This window comes from Siphateles boraxobius, unplaced genomic scaffold (assembly GCF_051911475.1).
Source record: "Siphateles boraxobius isolate OS27281-9 unplaced genomic scaffold, OSU_SipBor_1 18, whole genome shotgun sequence".
NCBI classification, from domain to species: domain Eukaryota; kingdom Metazoa; phylum Chordata; class Actinopteri; order Cypriniformes; family Leuciscidae; genus Siphateles; species Siphateles boraxobius.
In genome coordinates this window covers 11,628,867-11,650,000 of record NW_027508788.1, presented here as the reverse complement: position 1 = coordinate 11,650,000, position 21,134 = coordinate 11,628,867, and the positions used below count along the sequence as shown (strand labels likewise).

The window sequence follows — 21,134 nt, the reverse complement described above, 5'->3', positions numbered from 1 at the left end:
AAAATAAATGTATTCCTTTTATTCAGCAAGGATTAAATTGATCAAAGAATCCTGAAAAACAAATTTAACTACTAACCCTAACCCTAACCCTTTCCATAAAAATATGAAGCAGCACTACTGTTTTTAATAATCATAAATGTTTCTTGTGCAGCAAATCATCAAATGAGAATGATTTCTGAAGGATCATGTGACACTGAAGACTGGAGTAATGATGCTGAAAATTGAGCTTTGATCACAGGAATAAATCACATTTTACAATATATTCACATAGAAAACAGTTTTTTAAACTGCAATAATATTTCACATTTGTTCTGTTTTTACTGCATATTTGATCAAATAAATGCAGCCTTGGTGAGCAGTAGAAACTTTGTCCAAAAACATGAAAAAAATCTTACAGACCCCAAACTGTTGAATGGTAGTGTGTATTAATATTAGGACCAATTATTATTGCTATATACTTTATTAGGGCTTGCATAGACTAGTCGGATAGTCGACTACTTCCACCACTAGTTGGCGCTGTCAGAAGCCATTGAGTACTCGAGCGTGCAATAACCATATGACGTGCTTGTTCTCTTAATGCCGGTACACATTGTATGATTTTGGGCTGTCTCAGACGAAAGATGACCAATCGTGCTGATCTGTGTGGTCGTGGCTCCTAAACGCTGGTACTGCGTCGTACAGTGAGAGAGGTTCGAAGACGGACGTTGTCACGGTCTTGAGACCAAACATAGCTTGAGATCATTTTCTGGCAGTGTTATATATTCAGCATGATCATCTCACAGTGTGTTTGCTGCTACGACCTACGACTACTGACTAGCCAATAAAAATGCAACATGAAATGGCGTATTAATCAATGTGACATGATGCTAAAACTTAAAACGACTTATCTCAAGCTCTATTTACAAAATAAAATAAAAAATGCCAAGTTGGCCTCTTTTCCCTAGCCACAACGTCTATATTCTCCTCTTTCCCTCCCTCCTTTTTTTTCAGCGCACATAAAAACCACAATTGCTTAAGTGCGATTCATCTTGCTCTATATGTTTACAACTAGCGCATGCTAATGACGTTTTATTCTTCTATTCTAACTTATGTTCTATGATTCAAAAGTTGTCATCATCGTACAGTCTACATACATGTCGTACTAAAGTTTATTAGATCCATGTCGTACGGTGTGATTTGTAATGATCTTATACTGTAGGATTGCTGAAATCACACAGTCTGTAGCAGGCGTAACGCAAACTAGCGAGTAACACAAACAAGCAACTCTTATGATCATCGAAGTCAAGTGAGTACCAATCGGTTATTGTTTTAACTGTTGAAAACCTGTGAAATGTTATATGAGGAAGCTAATGTTGTACCCAAACTAACTGTTAAAATTAATTTTATTAATATACAGTATGCATGCACATTGCACATATCGTTCGACGTCAAAGACGCGGATGTTTAAGGTTATAATGTTGTGTGTCAATTTACAACGTTATTTTGTCAAATACAAAATGAAACCCTTTATTTTATGTATTATCTTTACAATAGGCTTTCAAGAGACATTCTGCTCATGTGTGCGGTGTGTGATGTCACAATATACATCAGCCGAGGCTGAATATCCAGTTTTTCAGCTTGTATTGTGTTGAGACTCACGTCATAACAAGAGCGGCGGATGTAGATATAGCAGATACTGCCAACACTGTCTGAACAAACAGATCACATGTCATCTCTCGGAAAAACACTGTGGACTGGCAGTCCTAAAGATCAGATCGGAAAAACAAATATCTGTGTGTGTTTTGAGTCTCAGCTTGAGTTTATCAGGATTGACACGTTTGTGTAATCAAGATTAGTCGGTAACACTTTACAATAAGGTTCATTAGTTAACATTACTTTAGTTAAAATGAGCTAAGAATGAACAATACTTTTCCAGCATTTATTAATCCTAGTTAATATAAATTTTAATAATAAAATCAAAGGTTGTATTAGTTTACATCAGTTAATGCACTGTGTGAACTAACATGAACAAACAATGAACAGCTGTATTTTTATTAACTGACATTAACAAAGATTAAAAAATACTGTAACAAATGTATTGTTAATTCATGTTAGTAAGTACATGAACTAATGTTAACTAATGAACCTTATTGTAAAGTGTTACCGATTAGTCTTTATCTGTCTGGAGCTTCTGTCATTAAAACATACAGGACGTCTGGCCCGCCCACTCTTGTCCTGTCCTGCACTCTGATTGGTGGAGCAAATCAGGGGCCAGATTCACAAAAAATAAGTAAAGTTTTTTTTTATAAGAAGTTTTTAAAATGTTCCTCCAGTCCCTGTGCCGTGTTTCTGTTTAGAGTCATGCGTTTCCCTCTGGTTGTTGCTCACGCTGGTTTCCGATGGGTTTGTCAGTGACAGGATCAGGGGAATTATGGGCGCTTCTCAAATCAGTCTGTGAGAGAGAACGAGAGAAAAGGAAATTTCTCTCTGCAGGAGCTCATTTTTACTTACTGAGTGCTGGGATGTTAATAACAAGAGCTTTGACATGTAGATGCAGTTCACTGAAATAAATCCCAGACATCTTTAGGAGGAGAAGGCTGTACAATCGAGAGAAAATATGAAGGAAAAGTCAATTTCAATGATCTGAAATTTTGTAAAAGCTGTTATAAGTGCACTATTTACTAACAATTTGTGTATGGTATTATAAAAAATGGAGAAGGCTCTCGGAAAGGAGGGTTTTCGACAGATCCTTCATCGAACCGTTTTCAGACTCTTTGAGAAATGAGATAATGCTGCAGTGTATTATGAGAAAATAGTTTTTGACCTTAGATGCATGTTAACCTATTGTAGGAAACTCCAAAACACAATTAGGAGCCTTTAAAATAGCATAATAGGGACACTTTAATAAACTAAAGCTCCAGCCGAAAGCTGTTTTATAGTTTTTCCTGTAGTAGAGAATTTTTACACACAGTATGTATATATATATATATATATATACTGTATGTAAAAATATAGCACACATAAAGTACTTCATGGAAATATCAGTGACTGTAATACTGTACATGTGGTTCTGTGAAAGCAGCTCTTTTGCTGAATATAGCATACTGGTCTAGAAAGCGAGAGCGAGCCGCAGTATTCAGTGCTGTCAGACAGTAATGGATGACCAGGGCGGCCCGTCACGTCTGCACAGCGAGATAACACACACTCCTCCTCATACTCTCAGAGAGAACGCCAGGGATGAAGAACACCAAATAGCACTGAAAGATAGACAGAGATGCGCCTCTGTGTTTTCATTGGTCGAGTTCATGCACATCAAATGGCCTTCACTTTACATTCTACAACATAAATTTGCATTTTTATTACTTTATCCTGAATGAGTGGACAGGACTGGATTTATTCTGTTATATATTTACGTGTGTGTGTGTGTATTTACTGGATGGAATGAGTGATGATCAACCCGTCCTTCTGAACTCACAGCTGGAATAAAGGAACAATGATTGATATACACCTGTTATCCTTTCTGTTGAAGCATTGCACATCTTGAGTGAATAAAAGCCTGGTGTTTGTCATCTTCAGTTCTTATTTATTGAGCTCAGGTGTGTTAGTTAGCTATATATTGTCTTAGGATATCATGGATGCATTCCACAAGATGTGAACAAACAAAACTGTTTGTCGCCAGAAGCATTTTACAACCAGAAGTTGCTGGTTTTGAACAATACGAGATGAACTTTCAATTTTGGCTAAACTTTCCTCATCTAAAAATTTATATTCTGTCATTATTTACTCTCTCATTTTTATCAAAACCATGACTTTCTTCTGCGAAACACAAAAGAATATTAAACCTCATAAATATTTAGATAATGACAATACATTTTTTAATTAAAGACAATAAGTGTGTGTGTGTGTGTGTGTGTGTGTGTGTGTGTGTGTGTGTGTGTGTGTGTGTGTGTGTGTGTGTGTGTGTGTGTGTGTGTGTGTGTGTGTGTGTGTGTGTGTGTGTGTGTGTGTGTGTGTGTGTGTGTGTGGTGATCACATATTTTGGTTGCCACGTCCACTTATTTTTAGAGTTTAGTATTAGTATTATTGTTTAAGCTTGGCTCATAAAGTGATCAGGTTTATGGAGTTATTAAAGTGAGCAGGTGTGGGTCGTGAAAATTTGGTCTTATTTTCAGCAGAAAGTATTTGGATTTATTTCAGTTTATTGTGTGCTTGATCTGGCAACATGAACGAGTCAAAGCTCGTACCGCTTTCCCTGTGATTTCTTGCAGAAGAGAGAAACATCTCTGATTCACGTTAAAATCGAGCGGCAACTTCCGGTCTCTCTCTTGAATCCAACACGGAAGTGACTTAAACTGCAATTCATAGACTGGCCTCTAGAGACAGGCTCCAAAAGAGAGTCAATCCCATGGACCCCCATGTTAAAATGCCCAACTTTACAGCAGAAAAAAACATGTTTACGGCCTGATAGAAAAAGTGGTTTTGGTATATATAGCTAATTTTGCCCTTCATGACAAGTGTGAGGGGGGTGATTTTTTTTTATAACTCATCCTTTTAAATTATATTAAGCCTTAAAGTTCTGCATAATTAAGGGCGTGGCCACTTGAGTGACAGGTGGATTGCCGCTGCTATCACTACTAGCCATTTGTGTACTGTCTGTTAGCCGGCACGTAACCTCAGCTATTCCCGCCTCTTTGCTCATTTTCGTTTATCTGGGTGTGACGCATATCAAGATGGCGACGACCGGCTCCGCCCACTTTCGGCTTCAAAAAAGCTCTTCAGAAACCTATGGGTGACGTCAATGACACTAGTTAAAATACTTAATTTACAGCTAGTTGTTGAGTTCAGTTTTGTACACACTGCGTAGAACTTTTGTAAACGTGGTGGTCACTATACCTGCATTTTTGGGGGGTAAAGGTGTCCTATAATACCCTTTTCACAAGATGTTAAATAAGTATCTGATATCCCCAGAGTGTGTTTGTGAAGTTTTAGCTCAAAATACCCCACACTCGTTTTGTGTGTCCCTTTAAATGCAAATGAGCTGCTGCTCCCGTCACAGAGGGCGGAGCTTCAAGAGCTCGTGTGTGTTAGCAGCTCCGATTACCTCGCGCAGACTCGCACTGAAAAATTTCAAACACTTTTAGCCTTTTATGTTCAAACCGGACTGGACAAAGATGGAGAGACTCAAGAAGAAGTGACAACATGTAGAAGCAACAACACATTTATAAGTGGTTAGTTGATGAATTTGTGTTGCTGATGTGGAGTTAACTATCTTCTAGTCATTGATAAGCATATTCTGTCATGATAATCTATAAATCGCGTTCTCGGGGCGAGGTTTATGTAAATTTTAGGGTTTGTGATGTCACTAACCCGGGAGGAAGCTTGTGTAGTCCCTATCAGTCGTTTGTTGTAGTCCTTAAAAAGCGACTTCTGTAATAGAAAACTTTGCTTTGAACTTTGAGCGTCGTAACTTTTGCAGATGTTGTTTATGCTCAAACAGCAGCATTACACACTAACTAAAGTTACAAAAGTGAAATCATAATCAACCACCCCTTTAATTCGGTTGGAGAATGTGGTTGTCACTCCTGTAAATAACTGAACTTTGTGTGTACAGAATGAGATTAAGCAATAAAAGGTGAACTGAGAACCGAATTTAGCTGCTGCCTTGTGTACATGGCCTTAGTTGCGTTGTGTAAGGTTAGGGTGAAAAGCTAGAGATTGCATTGTGTCAGTGAATAACCTCACAAAGATAGATGTACAAGAATGTGTGTGTGTGTGTGTGTGTGTAGTGTGTGGTTTCATGATGATGATGTGAACTCCTGCTATTCCCTCTGCAGGCAGTGTGGTGTATCTGGGAATGATGGTGGGAGCGTTCTTCTGGGGCGGTCTGTCAGATAAGGTGGGCCGACGGCAGTGTCTGCTGGTGTGTATGTCAGTCAACGGCTTCTTCTCCTTCCTCTCGTCCTTCGTTCAGGGCTACGGCACCTTCCTCTTCTGCAGGATGCTCTCGGGATTCGGGTGAGTTTCGCACTCATATTCCATGAGGATGAATGGAGGAAACCATCCATCTTCAGCTTTGATGATCTTTCCTTTACTTATAATGCAGTGTGGGAAAGGTTATTCAGAGCGTTCTTAAAGGGATAGTTCACACAAAAATAAAATTATCTCATTGATTACTCGCCCAAACCCGTACGACTTTTGGGTAACACTTTATTTCAATGGTCCACTTTCTTTTTTTTCCCCACCAGACATTCTGTTAACTATATTATTCTGTTAACAGGCATTCTCAACCCTGGTCCTCGAGGGCCACTGACCTGCAGAGTTTAGCTCTAACCCTAAATCAGACACACCTGAGCCAGCTAATTAAGGCTTTCAGGATTACTGGAAAGCTACAGGCTGGTGAGTTTGATCAAGGTTAGACCTAAACTCTGCAGGACAGTGGCCCTCGAGGACCAGGGTTGAGAATGCCTGCATTAGAGTATTAGTAGACTGTCTGCTTAATATCTGCAAACACTTTATTTTGATGCTCCTCAACAGTCATTCTACTGACTGTAAGTAACTTTGTAAGTAAATATCAGTTTATTCTACTAACCAGAACCCTAACCTAACAGTCTACTAATACTCTAATGAGAGTCAGTTGACATGTTTGTGCAAAGTTATAGTTAGTAGAGTGTCTAAAGTGGACTATCGAAATAAAGTGTAACCCAAAAGTCTTATTTGGTTTGGAATGACATGAGGGGGAGTAATCAATGACAGAATGAGTGATTTATACATGACACATGTATGATTTATAGTGACTTTTAACATTAAATTGAAAGAAAATCCTGAGGTTCCCACTGGTATTTATAATTTCATGTGTGCTCAACTTGATCCCAGACAGCAACATAGTGTCGGCCCAGATCCGGCCCACATCTGGTAGGTGTGGATTCCACGTGTACCAGATGTGGGCCGGATCTCGTCTGACACTATTTTGCCGTCTGGGATTATTTGGACCAGACTTGAAATCAGCCTTTGATTTGAACTGATATGGATGTATGAGGCCATGCAAGTAGTTAATAATAAATAGTTATTGGTAAGCAAATGAACGCATCAGTGAGTCAATGGTGCATGGTGAGTTAATCTGTTTTGCAAATGTTTATAGAGCCAGATAAAGTGTGTAAAACACTGAAAAGATCATTTCTGATAATCATACACCTGCAAAATAAATGCTAGCATTGACATTTTGCTCCTTCTGAATCATCTTCTGATTATTGGACCACTTCAGAAACAGGAAATATGCCGTAGGAATATCCTGAATACTGAGGAATACAGCACAACTCCATCATGTCTGCTGTCTGAGAATAAAACACACACACACACACACAACACACAACACACAACACACAACACACACACACACACACACACACACACAGTCAGACTGCTGTTCCTCTGTGTCTCTTCAAGCACTTCTGCAATGTCACAGTTGTTTTAACCTCCTGGCAGAGACCCGTAATGTAAGAGAGAGAGAGAGGGTTGTTTTGCTAATACAAGAAGTCTGAAGCCGGGGGTCAGAGGTCACACAGACTGCAACACACAGTAGAGGCCCAAAAATAGCTAGACTATTTGCATCACAAAGGAAGAGCATAAGACAATTTATTTACTTTTTAGCTTTGCTGATTTTATTTGATGAAATGTATTCACATTTATGTATTTATTTGTGTAATTTAGTTGGTGTTAAAAATAGCGCAAACGAATCCACAAATACATGCTGTTTTTGTGAACATTCTATTCATCAAATGTTCCTTGTGAAAAATATACCAAGGTTTCCACAAAAATATTCGGCAGCACAACTGTTTTCAACATTGATAATAATAATAAATGTTTCTTGAGCAGAAAATCCACATATTAGAATGATTTCTGAAGGATCATGTGACACTGAAGACTGGAGTAATGATGATGAAAATTTAGGGAATAAATTACATTTTAAAATATATTCACATAGAAAACAGCTATTTTAAATTGTAATAATATTTCACTATTTTATTGTATTTTTGATCAAATAAATGCAGCCTTGGTGAGCAGAAGAGACTTCTTTCAAAAACATTGAATAAATCTTAAAATATATTTGCATATGTTATTTTTTAAATAAATTTAAATTATTCATTTAAAAATATATATAAGACATTTTTAAAAAATATTGATTTCCCATACTCCTTTGCAGGATTGGCGGGGCGGTTCCCATCGTGTTCTCGTACTTTGCGGAGTGTCTGGCCCGTGAGAAGCGCGGGGAACACCTGAGCTGGCTCTGCATGTTCTGGATGGTGGGCGGGATCTACGCCTCGGCCATGGCCTGGGCCATTATACCACACTATGGTGAGTGACAGCACCAACCGACCAATCATAAAGCTCCAGTACAAAACCCAATGACTGAGCGGCTTTCACACCCAGAAACAGTAGAAACAGTGATCTGTAAGGCTGCTTTGCATTGACATGATTTCAGATTTGTTTCCAATTTAAATAAAATTCTGCTAGCAGACAACATCACACATCAGCACCGAACAAGATGCAATTTGTTGAGAATGCGACAAATGTCTGTGCTGATATCACATAACTGATCCTCTGGGAAGCCTTATGTGCTCTTCTGCTGAACAGAAAGCCTCTCTGTCCTTCATCATCTCATTATGAGAGGATGATGGGTAATTTTCCGTGGGAGTCTAAACAAGCACAGATATACGGGGGCTGCTGGTGTTCTGCGAGATACTGTGCTGGTAATTGAGGTCAATTGATTAGCGCCTCTTGTTTTAGCACTGTTTCTGTGGTCAGGAGGCAGTGGCGTGTGCTAAAACGGTTCTGCCGCAATGCCTTCATCACTGCAGGAGCGGGCGAGAGGCGGGTGAAGGACTTCAGACAGTGTGTGTGTGTGTGTGTGTGTGTGTGTGTGTGTGTGTGTGTGTTCTGCATGTCCTCCAACTTTTGTTCTGAAGTAGAAACTTTTACTTTTAGACAGGTGATGCTAGTCTTTTGTTAGCTGGTGTTAACATTGTTATTGTAAAGCACTAGTCCGCTGGTCTATGCTAGTTTTTATCTACATGGATGCCATCTGTGATGGCTAATACGATCATTGTTCCTCAATTAAGTAGTATAGCCATGCATATATTCAATTTTCAGTTGTTAAGCTCTGGTTTAGCTAGTTTGTGATGGAAGCTGGAGCTGCAGTGAATACCGATGCGCTGCGTTATTCACTGTGTTGTGCTGGTGTGTCTCTCTAGAGTCAGTGGTCCATGAACACACTCCATTACACACATAATCTATATAATGAGATTCTCTATGGTGACTGATAAACACGCACCCGTGGGGTTATTCCACACACACACACACACACACACACACGGAGCGCTGCAGCCCTGTAATGAGTGTTATTGCCACTGCCAAAAAGTGATCCCGGCTTGCTCTCTTTTATCTGGAGCACATGTGCCAGATATTGATCCGTCTGGAGTAAACACATCTGTGTGAGACGCCACATAATGAACTCTTTAGGGTTTATATATGAAACCTATTTACATTTGTTTTTTTAATTTATTTTTGTGTATGTGTGTGTGTGTATATATATATATATATATATATATATATATATATATATCTTTAATCCCTAAAAAAGGAACTAATTGCATTACTTAGTTACTTTTTATGGAAGGTACGTAACTTTTTGCATAAACTTTTTTAATAACAAAAAAAGTGCATTGTGTAAAGAAGTACTCCAAGTAAAGTTTAACTATAATATTTATGTATATCAGTAAGTTTCAAGCGATATGTCAGTAAATATGTTAATGGATTAAAAAAAATACTTAGAATGAAATAAATGTATTTGAAATACATTTTGGTGTAGGGTTCTTTCACTAGGGTACTGAGTTACTTGAGTAATTTTCTCTAAGGAATTTTAGGAGAAAAATCTGAGATGAATATTATACTTTTAAATGAGACTTAACTGAGTATACCATTGTGTGTCCTGAGCTCTGAAAGAGCAGTCTCTGAGATATTAGTGTACATGAAACCGTCACTATTCCCAGTGTACTATCATTTAGGACACAATATTTCTGATCTTGTATATTGTTTAGGATGAATATAGTATGCTATGCAGCGTAAGAGAGAGAGGTTGTGAGTGCGCAGGTTTTAAGGATGTCATAACTTTGGTCTCTGTGGTGATGTTTCTGTGTGTCCCCTACGGCCTCTTACAGCTGAGAGAGAGTAATTGCATTAGAAGCTAGAAGACATTAGCGCTCAGAGTCTACAGGGGTGTGTGTGTGTGTGTGTGTTTGTGTGTGTTTGTGATATTACCGCTCATACAGTGCGTTTTTGCATCATCAGCAAACTGCAAAGCGTGTAAATATGACAGGGACTATGGACAAAACATTGAAAAATAAATAAATAGCTATAACTACATTATAAATCCCTTGAAAAACAGTGAAATACAGAATAACAAAATAACACAGAAATGCAATAATTAAATGTTAAATTACATAAATATACTTTATGTATTTAATCTCACTTTATTAATCAATGTCTTCGCTGCTGACCTTTGATGATCCAAAATATATATATATATATATTATATATGTGTATATAATTTTTTAATTTGCTGATTTTATATATATATATATATATATATATATATATTGTATTTTATATAGTTTGTATGTTTGTATGTAATTATCATTATTTACATATAAATTAAAATAGTTATTCAGTACATGTATTATGTGAAACTTTAAAATATTTTGCTTCTAGATTATTTAGTTAAGTTTACTTTAGTTTCGTTTCGTTTCATTCAGTTTCATTCAGCTCAGTTCCATTCCTTTCGATTCCGTTCGGTTCAGTTTAGTTCAGTTCAATTCAGTTCCAGTCCGTTCAGTTCAGTTCAATTCAGTTCCAGTCCGTTCAGTTCAGTTCAGTTCAGTTCCAGTCCGGTCAGTTCGGTTCAGTTCCAGTCCGGTCAGTTCAGTTCAGTTCAGTTCCAGTCCGGTCAGTTCAGTTCCAGTCCGGTCAGTTCAGTTCCAGTCCGGTCAGTTCAGTTCCAGTCCGGTTTTAAAGGAAGTTTAAAGAAAGTTCACCCACAAGGGAAAATTCTATCATCATGCATCTAGTTTTCTCTTCAGCATACTTTACTAAAAAAAAAATGTCAACAAACACATATTATGGTGCACAAATCATATCAACTACTTTTCTGCTGTTTCTGCTGTTTTCTGGAGCTCATCAGCCCCGATCCTCATCCACCGTTATTGTATTGAAAAGAGCAGCGTGAACATTCTGCTAAACTCCATTTGTCTCTGAAGTGAGTTAACGATGACAGAATTTCCTTTTAAGCTTCTTTTTCTGGTCTAAGGCCTTTCTGTCCTCCAAGGCATCTCCGTTTGTTCCTCTCCGTTCCCCCGCAGCTGTCCTGTAAGCATCTTGCTCAGCTCCATCGCTCACTGTGTCTCAGTTTCTGAATAAAAGACACACACACACACACACACACACCATATGGTGCCACTCCGCCTCTAGACATTCCCCGCAGCCTCAGAGAGCAGCAGCCATGTGGAAAATATTACCAACTTTAATGATTATTTTTCAGTGAGAGTGTTTTTTTCAGCAGTATTACTCCTGCAGGCATTCTTAATCGACTCCTCTTCACACACACACACACACACACACACAGACACACACACACACACACACACACACACACTCACACAGACACACCAAACAAACTTATTCACTGTGAAATTTAGTTGCAGAGGCTTTTGTGGAAATCACTTGTGTATTTTGTGTTGTACTGAGCCGCATTTGCTTGCGTCATCAACAAAACCAAAAAACACCATGGTACTGTGCAGGGTTATTATTGTAGATAGTAATATTCTATTTCAAATACTTAAATAATATTGTTCTATTCAAATTACTTTACACATATTTTTTTAAATACCATTGTTTTGGGGATGTTACCATAGTAATACCGTGTTTTTTGGACGAGGTTCAATCTTAATACTATTTTACGAAACGGTTGCACCATTATATTCTTTGAAGTATCTATCTTGTAAATACCATGGTAAATAATGGTAATCAATTATGGTGCATATCAAAGTACAATAGTTTTATCTGATACCATCATTTTATCATGGTAATGCCACAGTACTTTTTTGATATAGGTGTTTTGTGCTTTTAAATTGTACATAAATAACTTCACATTAGTGTCAATGAATTTCAAACAACTGTTTAAAGTTGAATTTCATGTGCAACACAGAACAAACATATTTTTGACTTCAACTTCATCTACATTTTCTTCTGAACAATGTGTTTTTTCTCTCATGTAAGTGGTTTTGGGCAAAATCAAATGAAAGGAATAAATGTAAAAGCTGATTATGGTTGTTTAATGTTGTCTCTCTTTCTCTCTGTGTGTGTGTGTGCGTGCGCGTTCGTGTGTGTGCGTGCGCGTGTGTGCAGGCTGGAGCTTCAGTATGGGTTCAGCGTATCAGTTCCACAGTTGGCGTGTGTTTGTGGTGGTCTGCGCGCTGCCCTGTGTCTCTGCGGTCGTTGCGCTCACGTTCATGCCGGAGAGTCCACGCTTCTACCTGGAGGTAATGAAAGTGTGCATGATCACATGTGTGCCAAACTGTGTTATTTTAGTGTTATTTAAAAGAATAGTTCACTAATAGTTCCTAAAATGAAAAATCACCCTTTACTCACCCTGGTGTTGTTCTAATGCTGTATGCCCTTCTTTTCTTTTACGGACCTCAGAAGGATCATTTGTTTAAAATTTGAATAGCGACCAGGATCAAGCTTTTTAAAAAAGACACAAAAGTATCTCAGAATGATCCCATGCCATATATTCTAAGTGTTCTGATGGTATATGAGAGTTTGGTGAAAAACAAACTGAAATTTAATGTATTATTGAATGAATTTCTTGACCTGATCTTCTGTGCACGACTGTGCGTTCATGAGACTCTATTAGCACTACAGTTCACTGAGAAATCAAAATCTTACGCCTACATCCTACGTCATGCGCCAGAACTCGACTCTCTCGTGAACGCGCGGATATCCGTTACCGGAAACTAATGATTATAGCTTAGAAAGTTATAATTATGGATATTTTTCTTACAAAAACGCATAGCTTAGTTTCAGAAGGCCTTCATAACCCCCTGATTAATTAACTTTTATGATGAATGGATGCGCTTTTTTGGGCTTCAAAATGGTACCATTCACTCCCATGATAAAGATTGGAAGAGCCAGGATATTTTTTAATATGACCCTGATTGTGTTCGTCTGAAAGAAGAATGTCATATACATCTAGGATGGCTTGAGGGTGAGTAAATCATGGGCGAATTTTCATTTTTAGGTGAACTATCCCTTTAATACCAGGTGTAAAGAGGGCCTAAGTGCAGAGATATTAATAACAAAACCGGAAAACAAGGAACATGAAGGGAAGGAATACAGTTGACCAATTTATATGAACTGGGATAACTAGATTAAAAAGACACAGGTGGGGGGGGGGATGTATTCAAAATAGAAAAATGTTTCTATTTTGCCAAAAAGCAAAATAGAAACAGAAAACTAAATCAAACTAAACATAAAAGTCCAAACGAGAAACAACAACATGTGACAATTGTAGTTTTCATCACTGAACTATTATTTAAATCTGAGGAAAACAGTCAGGGATAAAAAACTAGATTTGCTAGTGCTAGTGTAGTAAAATAGTGTTTGCCTGCAAAATGTAAACTGTATTATCGCACAGCTCTATTTATGAAGTTGGATATATGTATGTCTAACTTTATCCGCATACATACAGTATATTCACGTGAAGCGACACTACTGTATATCGCAAATCTCAACTGCTTGATTGTTTATATCGTCGCAAAATGTATCTATATTATCAGCCAGCTCTAATCTGCTAAATGTGACTATAAAGCATGAAGATATTTTTAATATTAGCATCATGATTTTCTGTAAAGCTGTTTTGAAACAATGTGTTCTGTGAAAAGCGCTATACAAATAAATATGACTTGACTTGAGATAGTTTTTTACGTGTGCACACTCTCATCTACAGATGGGAAAACATGACGAGGCGTGGATGGTTCTCAAACAGATTCATGACACTAACATGCGTGCGCGCGGAGAGCCGGAGAAAGTCTTCACTGTGAGTCACACACACTCTCGTCCTCTCTCACACATCAACACACACACTCTCGTCCTCTCGCAAACATCAACACACACACTCCACCAGCAGTGGTAAACGAGACGGTCCTCAGCTAACCAGCTTGACCCTTGACCCCACTCACTGGGAACGTCACGGCTCTCTGTCTCCACCTGCAGGTGAACCGGATCAAGATCCCTAAACACCTGGATGATCTGGTGGAGATGCAGTCGGAGTCGGCAAACCCTGTGCTCAAAGTCTTATTCCGGATCAAGCGCGAACTGCACGGAGTGAGTGAACAAACCCTCAGATCTCCTGTACACACACACACACACACACACACACGCACACCATGAGCCACCGGATTTATTAATGCAGACTGTGTTTCTAAGGCAGTTTACACTAGCTTTAAAACGTTTGGGGTCGGTAAGATTTTTAAATGCTTCTGAAAGAAGTCTCCTCTGCTCACCGAGGCTGCATTTATTTGATCAGGAATACAGTATAAACAGTGTTGTGAAATTCATTTTAAGATGTAATTCCTGTGATTAAAGCTGAATTTTCAGCATCATTACTCCAGTCTTCGGTGTCACATGATCTTTCAGAAATCACTCTAATATGCGGATTTTGTCCTTAGACATCTGAATCAACTTTATTGGCTAAGTATGCAAAACATACAAGGAAGGCATTTGTCACGGGTATAAGGCGTCCCACACGTATATGCAGTGTACCGTATTATAATAGTTGAAGATACCAAATACAGTGTTTAGCAGACAACACCACAACAACAGCAAAAATTATTCATCTTTGCCCTTGCATTTCTTAACAGTGTAATGAAAGGAAATCATATTGTACATAAATCACAGGTGTTTTATTTGCACTTTAGGCATTACTTGACTGTGTGTGTGTGTGTGTGTGTGCAGATCTGGCTCACGTTCATGAAGTGCTGGGATTACCCTGTCAAGGACAACACTGTGAAGTTGGCCATCGTTTGGTTCTCGCTGTCGTTTGGGTGAGACCGTTTGGCTCTAATATCCACCGTCTGATTACCCGATCGGCCCCTGATTCACGACCCCTGCAGTTACACACATTATCACCCAGCGGAGCCGTGATTATAGTGATCACACAGTGTTTGCATAGCATTTAGATTACAATATCATCAGATTCTATTCTATTCTATTCTATTCTATTTCTGGGTCTCAGTCCTGTTCTGCTCCTCTCTGGCACTGTAATGAAGTGTAGTCTCTATAATCACCATGTTTTAAGTAGCTGCCTTGCAGTGACTAGGCCCAGGGGTGGAGCTGCATGAGGGGGACTAGTCTCAGTTTAATTACTGTATTTATTGAAGCTTAAGCCTGGATGGATGGGCCCAGAGACAGAGCTCTGTAGGAGGGCTTATATCATTATATAGCTTATGCATATAGCTTATGCATGTAACAATCCAATTTGCTCATGAAATGACACTAAGAACTCCTATGGCCTTGCTATTCTTTGACATTCTATTCTATTCTATTCTATTCTATTCTAAAACCAATAGTGCCAGCTCTAAAAACAGATTGGATGAGTTGTGTTCTAATCTGTAAAATAGCCAATAAACACACTTAAATTCAGTTGAAAGCTATATTAATATTTCAAGTTGTTAAATAATCCAGTAAAGTTAGATTAATGAACTTTATAGCTGTTTATTAGTGTATACTAAGTATACTTACTGTGCTCATACTGATTTATTAAACCCCCTAACCAGTGATTTTTAGTATTATCTGTATATTTATATAGTATTATTTAATAGTATTAGTATTGCTACTAATAGAATTAATTCTTTGTAATTTTAGTTAGTAGTAATATTTGTACTTAGTATTAATTATAATGCTAATTATTAGTAGTATGTGTTCATATTTTGAATTGGCTTTTATTTTAATTTAAAAATTCTCATTTTATTAGTTATTTTTTATTTAATTTTCTATTTAGCTTTAATTGATATTTGTTTCAGTTTTAGCCTTAGCAATTTTAGGATTCCGCCTTAATTATTTCAGATAATTTTGAAGGTTCTTTAAGTTCAAGTTTTTCATATAATATTTATGTTTTATTTTATTCCAGATTTTATATCAATTAATAAAAAAAAATTTTAACTTTTGGAAACAAGAGCATATTCTAGATTACTCTTCTGCCATACTGCGGTTATGGGGGTTACAGGTTAACAACACCCCTAAACTGTAGTAAATTACTGTAAAACATTTAATTTCATGCCTTACTGCTTTATTTCTAATCTGTTTTATTCTATCACTCTTTTCTTGTCTAATTTCCACCCTCTTCTCATCCCTTTTATTTTTAGTCTTATTGGTAACACTAATTTAAGGTGACGTAGTTACACGTTACTACATGTCTTTCCTATAGTTATAACAGTAAATTATGCATAATTACAAGTAACTAGCCCTACCCCAAACCCTAACTCTAACCGTAACTCTATAGTTTGTACATGTAGTTCATTAATATTACTCAGTACTTATTTGAGTAAGTAAATGTAACTACGTCACCTTAAAATAAAGTGTAACCATCTTAATAAAGTCATGTCTTCACTCATGGCACAAACTCAAGTGGATTCACACACACACACACACACACACACACACTAATTAAAGAGTGAACAGATGACTCTATCGCTGCTCGCTGTCAGACTGAAGCCCACCGCTGAGGAGCAGAAATTAATTAACTAAGCGCCGGTGTCACCACCTGTGTCACACACACAAACACACACACACACACACACACACACACACACACACACACACACACACACACACACACACACACACACACACACACACACACACACACACAGAGTAAACAGCACATCACCAAGCCCTCAAACGTGACCGCTCTGACTTATGTGCCGCTGATGACATCACTTCCTGTGCACAGGTACTACGGTCTGTCTGTCTGGTTCCCTGACGTGATAAAGCACCTGCAGGCGGATGAATACGCTTCCCGCGTGAAGATCCACACCAACGAGAGAACCGAAGATTTCACCTTTAATTTCACCCTGGAGAACCAGATCCATAAAAACGGAGTGTTTATCAACGACAGGTGAGTCTGAGTGCACCGTAAAAACAAATTTGTTCAGTTTACTTAATTCAATTGTGCAAACTCGTTGCCTTCATTTAATTAAGCATAACTTAATTACATCAAGTTCTTCTTACTTAATCTATTTAAGTTTTGTCAACTTAATTCTATCTGTGATCTGAGGAAGTGTACTCCCAGAATTAATTGCTTTGTTTTACCATTTTTGGTTTTATTTTACCATTACAATTGTATTTGCTATCGTTATTGGGGTTATACTGACAAGAGACAGCAAATAAAATTGTAATGGTCTAATTAATTAAATTAATTAAAAAAAAACTTGTTACCATTGTTGTGGTTTGCATTCTGAATGTTGAAGTCTGTGTGTGACTCAAGCAAAACTGCAAGATATTGTTACAAATATATAGGGATTATATCAACCCAATTAAAAATTAATGCCATAAGTGTTAACAATAAAATGTAAAAAGATCCTTATTAAACATAAAAATATAGTTATGTTGTACATCATTAATACAGTCATTAAGAACACGGAAATAATTTAAGTATAAATATATATAATATTTATTACTTCACTTCCTTTGAAATCAAATAACTGTGATTTCATGTTGCATCACTGCATCAATTGGAAGAGAATCACAATAATATAAAAGAAGTGCCCAACCAAAGGGAACACTAATCACAATAATGGTGAGAAATTTAAGGAAATCAACATGAATTTATGAAGTCAACTTATGTGACGTTCTTCCAAAATGTTTAGTTGTATTGACAATAACATTCAAGATGACTGGAAAATGAGCTTATGCAACTAAGAAGAACGATGACCGCAGAAGTGGAAGAAATGAGTGAAATTGAACCCCAAATCACAAACCATGTGCCCGCCTGCTTTTTTTTTTCCTTTTTTTTTTTTGCTTTGGCAAAATGGTACTCAAAAGAGTCAAGCAATGTTTATTAGGGTTTTCTGAGTATAAAAGGCATAGCATGCAAACAGTACAGATTACTAAATTGTTTTTAGGAACTTCAACACATTATTGGAGATTAAGTAAAGTTAAATAAAAAATTTTTTAGTAAGAACAATGTTGATTTTACAGTGTGTGACTGTACGTCTGTGCTCTCATTCACATGATAATATTGTCATTCAAATGCTCATATAATGCACTTGTGTTACATTTAATGTGTTGAATGAATTGAATGTATCTCCTTCACAGTTTCTTCCACCAAAAATAGCCCTAATTTAGATTTTGATGACATTTTTCAGCCTCCTAATGGAAGTAATTTTGCTGTTTATGATAGTATGAGCCTTTTAATAAATGTGGAATTTTTTTGTTGTTTAATGCCAAACCCTAACAATGTTAACAGCTATAGTTTTAAATTTAAATTTGTTTTTGTCATTTTTATTAGATTTATTTTAAAGTATGTCTATAATGCTTTTATTAATTTAATTTATTAATTTTAGTTATTTTATAAATGTTAAATTTATAAATTGTAAAAAAAATATATATATAAATTGTATAAATGTTATCTTTGGCAAATAGCTCAAATAAAGTATATTTTACATATTTATTTCAGTTCATTTTTATTTTGTTTCATGTAACAAAAATGTTTTTATGGTTTTAGTTTTAGTGAACTATTATAGCCCTGGTTTACATGCACATCAATGTTCCAATATGAATTAGAATTTGGCAATTTTCTGTAAATTTTTTGGCAGTATTGAGTCATGAAACACTGCAATCCAGCTGCAATATTCTGATTCCCCAAATTCTGATTCCCATCACTGGGATATGTCTGTTTTAATGAGAAATTAGTAGCATGTAAACTTATTCGGAAAATCCAATGAGAGGAAATATATGCAAATGTTCTGTTTGCAGGGAATTGTGGGAATTGTAAGATTGTTATTTGGCATTGTTTGCCAGATGTTTTCCTTTGGATTATGCTGGAACACTACTTTTATGAGGATAGTCCCGCTCATTTCGGAATGGGATTTGCTGTAGATGTTGATATGTAAATGTACAGTATCGATCATATGTTAATGAGCTCATGGTTTTAAATAATGTCATAATCATGATGATTTCCTGAAGTTTTTGCAGTTTATTTTTAGTAAATGAAGCTTTTAATGGGAAGTTATGTGTTGTGAATGTTAGAAATCAAACTCGTATTTCAAAAGAGCGAGAAGAATCGTGTCCCTGGATACAAACGAGATTGTTCACTCTGAGAGCTCGTTCTGTGTCTCGTCTTATCTACTTCAGCTTCTGTGTGTGGAAGCAAATCTACAGCTAAACAACATGTGTTTGCAGAAATAGAGCAGATTGTGAGTCTTCAGCTGCGGTTAATGTTTGCTGTGTGTGTGTGTGTGTGTGTGTGTGTGTGTGTGTGTGTGTGTGTGTGTGTGTGTGTGTGTGTGTGTGTGTGTGTGTGTGTGTGTGTGTGTGTGTGTGTGTGTGTGTGTGTGTGTGTGTTATTGTTCTCTGCGGTCTGATCGCTCCCTCATAAATAACGTCCCAGTGTTAAGGCAATGCCCATCCAGACACAAGGCCAGGAAATGAAAACACCCTTATCTCTCTCCTCTCCTCTTCTCTTTCTGTCTGCTCTGCGCTTTCTCTTTCTTTGTGTTCATTATGACCGTCCACTCCTTCTCTTTCCTGAAGCAGTCGAAGCTCTTATCGTGTTGTACTCTCTCACACACACACACACACACACACACACACACACACACACACACACACACACACACACACACACACACACACACACACACACACACACACACACACACACACACACACACACACACATACACACACACACACACTTATACTCACTCACAAACACACACATACTCACACATACACACACACACACACACACTTATACTCACTCACACACACACATACTCACACACACACAGACACACACACACACTTATACTCACTCACACACACACTTATACTCACTCACACTCACACACACACATACACACACACTCACACACACACAAACATCGGGGAATCAGGACTTCAGCAAACGTCTCCATCATTTAATCGCTTTGCTTTCTAGAGGAAGCAGCTGAGATGTGAAAGATCACATGACTGATTTTTGATGTGTAATTCTTTTTCTCATTATATTTGAAGGTGTGATGTAGCTGAGTACTGAGCTCTCCTGTCCTTTATTCCAGGTTTATTGGGATGAAGTTTAAGGCGGTGACTTTCATGGACTCCAGCTTTCAGAGCTGTTACTTTGAGGACGTGAGCTCCGTCGGCTCCGTCTTCAGAAACTGCACCATCATAGACGGCTTCTTCTACAACACAGGTACCAGTGCGCCCAAATATACTGCTCAGGTCTGACAGTTCATTTAAACAATCATGTTTTGGTATTAATGTAATTAATTTATCTCAAATATATATATATAGTTTATAGTTTGAATTGTGGAGCGTTTGTGTGTGTGTGTGTGTGTGTGTGTGTGTGTGTGTGTGTGTGTGTGTGTGTGTGTGTGTGTGTGTGTGTGTGTGTGTGTGTGTGTGTGTGTGTGTGTGTGTGTGTGTGTGTGTGTGTGTGTGTGTGTGTGTGTGTGTGTGTTTGAAAGGCTTAAACTTAATTGTCTAATAGAAACTGTGCGTTCTGATTGGCTGTGCAGTGTGATTGGTTTATAGTACTGGGATCAGTGGGCCATGAAACTCAACCATGTTCCATTTCAGCAAAGAAAGAAGCAGAGAAAGGGCTCTTTTGTAGTGGATCTGTGGCTCTCAGTGTGAGTTCTGGAGGTATCAGAGATCTGCTGCTGAAATATCTCACTGCTGCTCACAATCCACGAGAAGACACAGGCTTTGAAGTTCAAATTGATTCTAATTTATATGCATTTGAAGGCAAAAAGACCAGCAGATGCATTAGATGAAAAACAGGATGAAAGATAAAAGCGGTGGGCAGTGATTATATGATGAAGACC

General features: G+C 37.6%; 1 protein-coding gene across 2 annotated transcripts in view; it reads left to right on the top strand.

The window, feature by feature from the left end:
* LOC143741129 (synaptic vesicle glycoprotein 2C) overlaps positions 1-21,134 on the top strand; it is a 46,442-nt gene that overhangs the window by 18,417 nt on the left and 6,891 nt on the right. For both annotated transcript variants that reach the window (XR_013204948.1, XM_077233495.1), the window contains exons 3-10: positions 5,814-5,994; positions 8,180-8,331; positions 12,436-12,569; positions 14,036-14,125; positions 14,302-14,412; positions 15,043-15,131; positions 17,039-17,203; positions 20,367-20,500. Coding sequence is in view for 1 of the 2 variants with exons in the window: in XM_077233495.1 (XP_077089610.1) it covers positions 5,814-5,994; positions 8,180-8,331; positions 12,436-12,569; positions 14,036-14,125; positions 14,302-14,412; positions 15,043-15,131; positions 17,039-17,203; positions 20,367-20,500 (1,056 nt within the window). In the remaining variant the exon portion in view is untranslated. The remainder of the gene's footprint in view (positions 1-5,813; positions 5,995-8,179; positions 8,332-12,435; positions 12,570-14,035; positions 14,126-14,301; positions 14,413-15,042; positions 15,132-17,038; positions 17,204-20,366; positions 20,501-21,134) is intronic.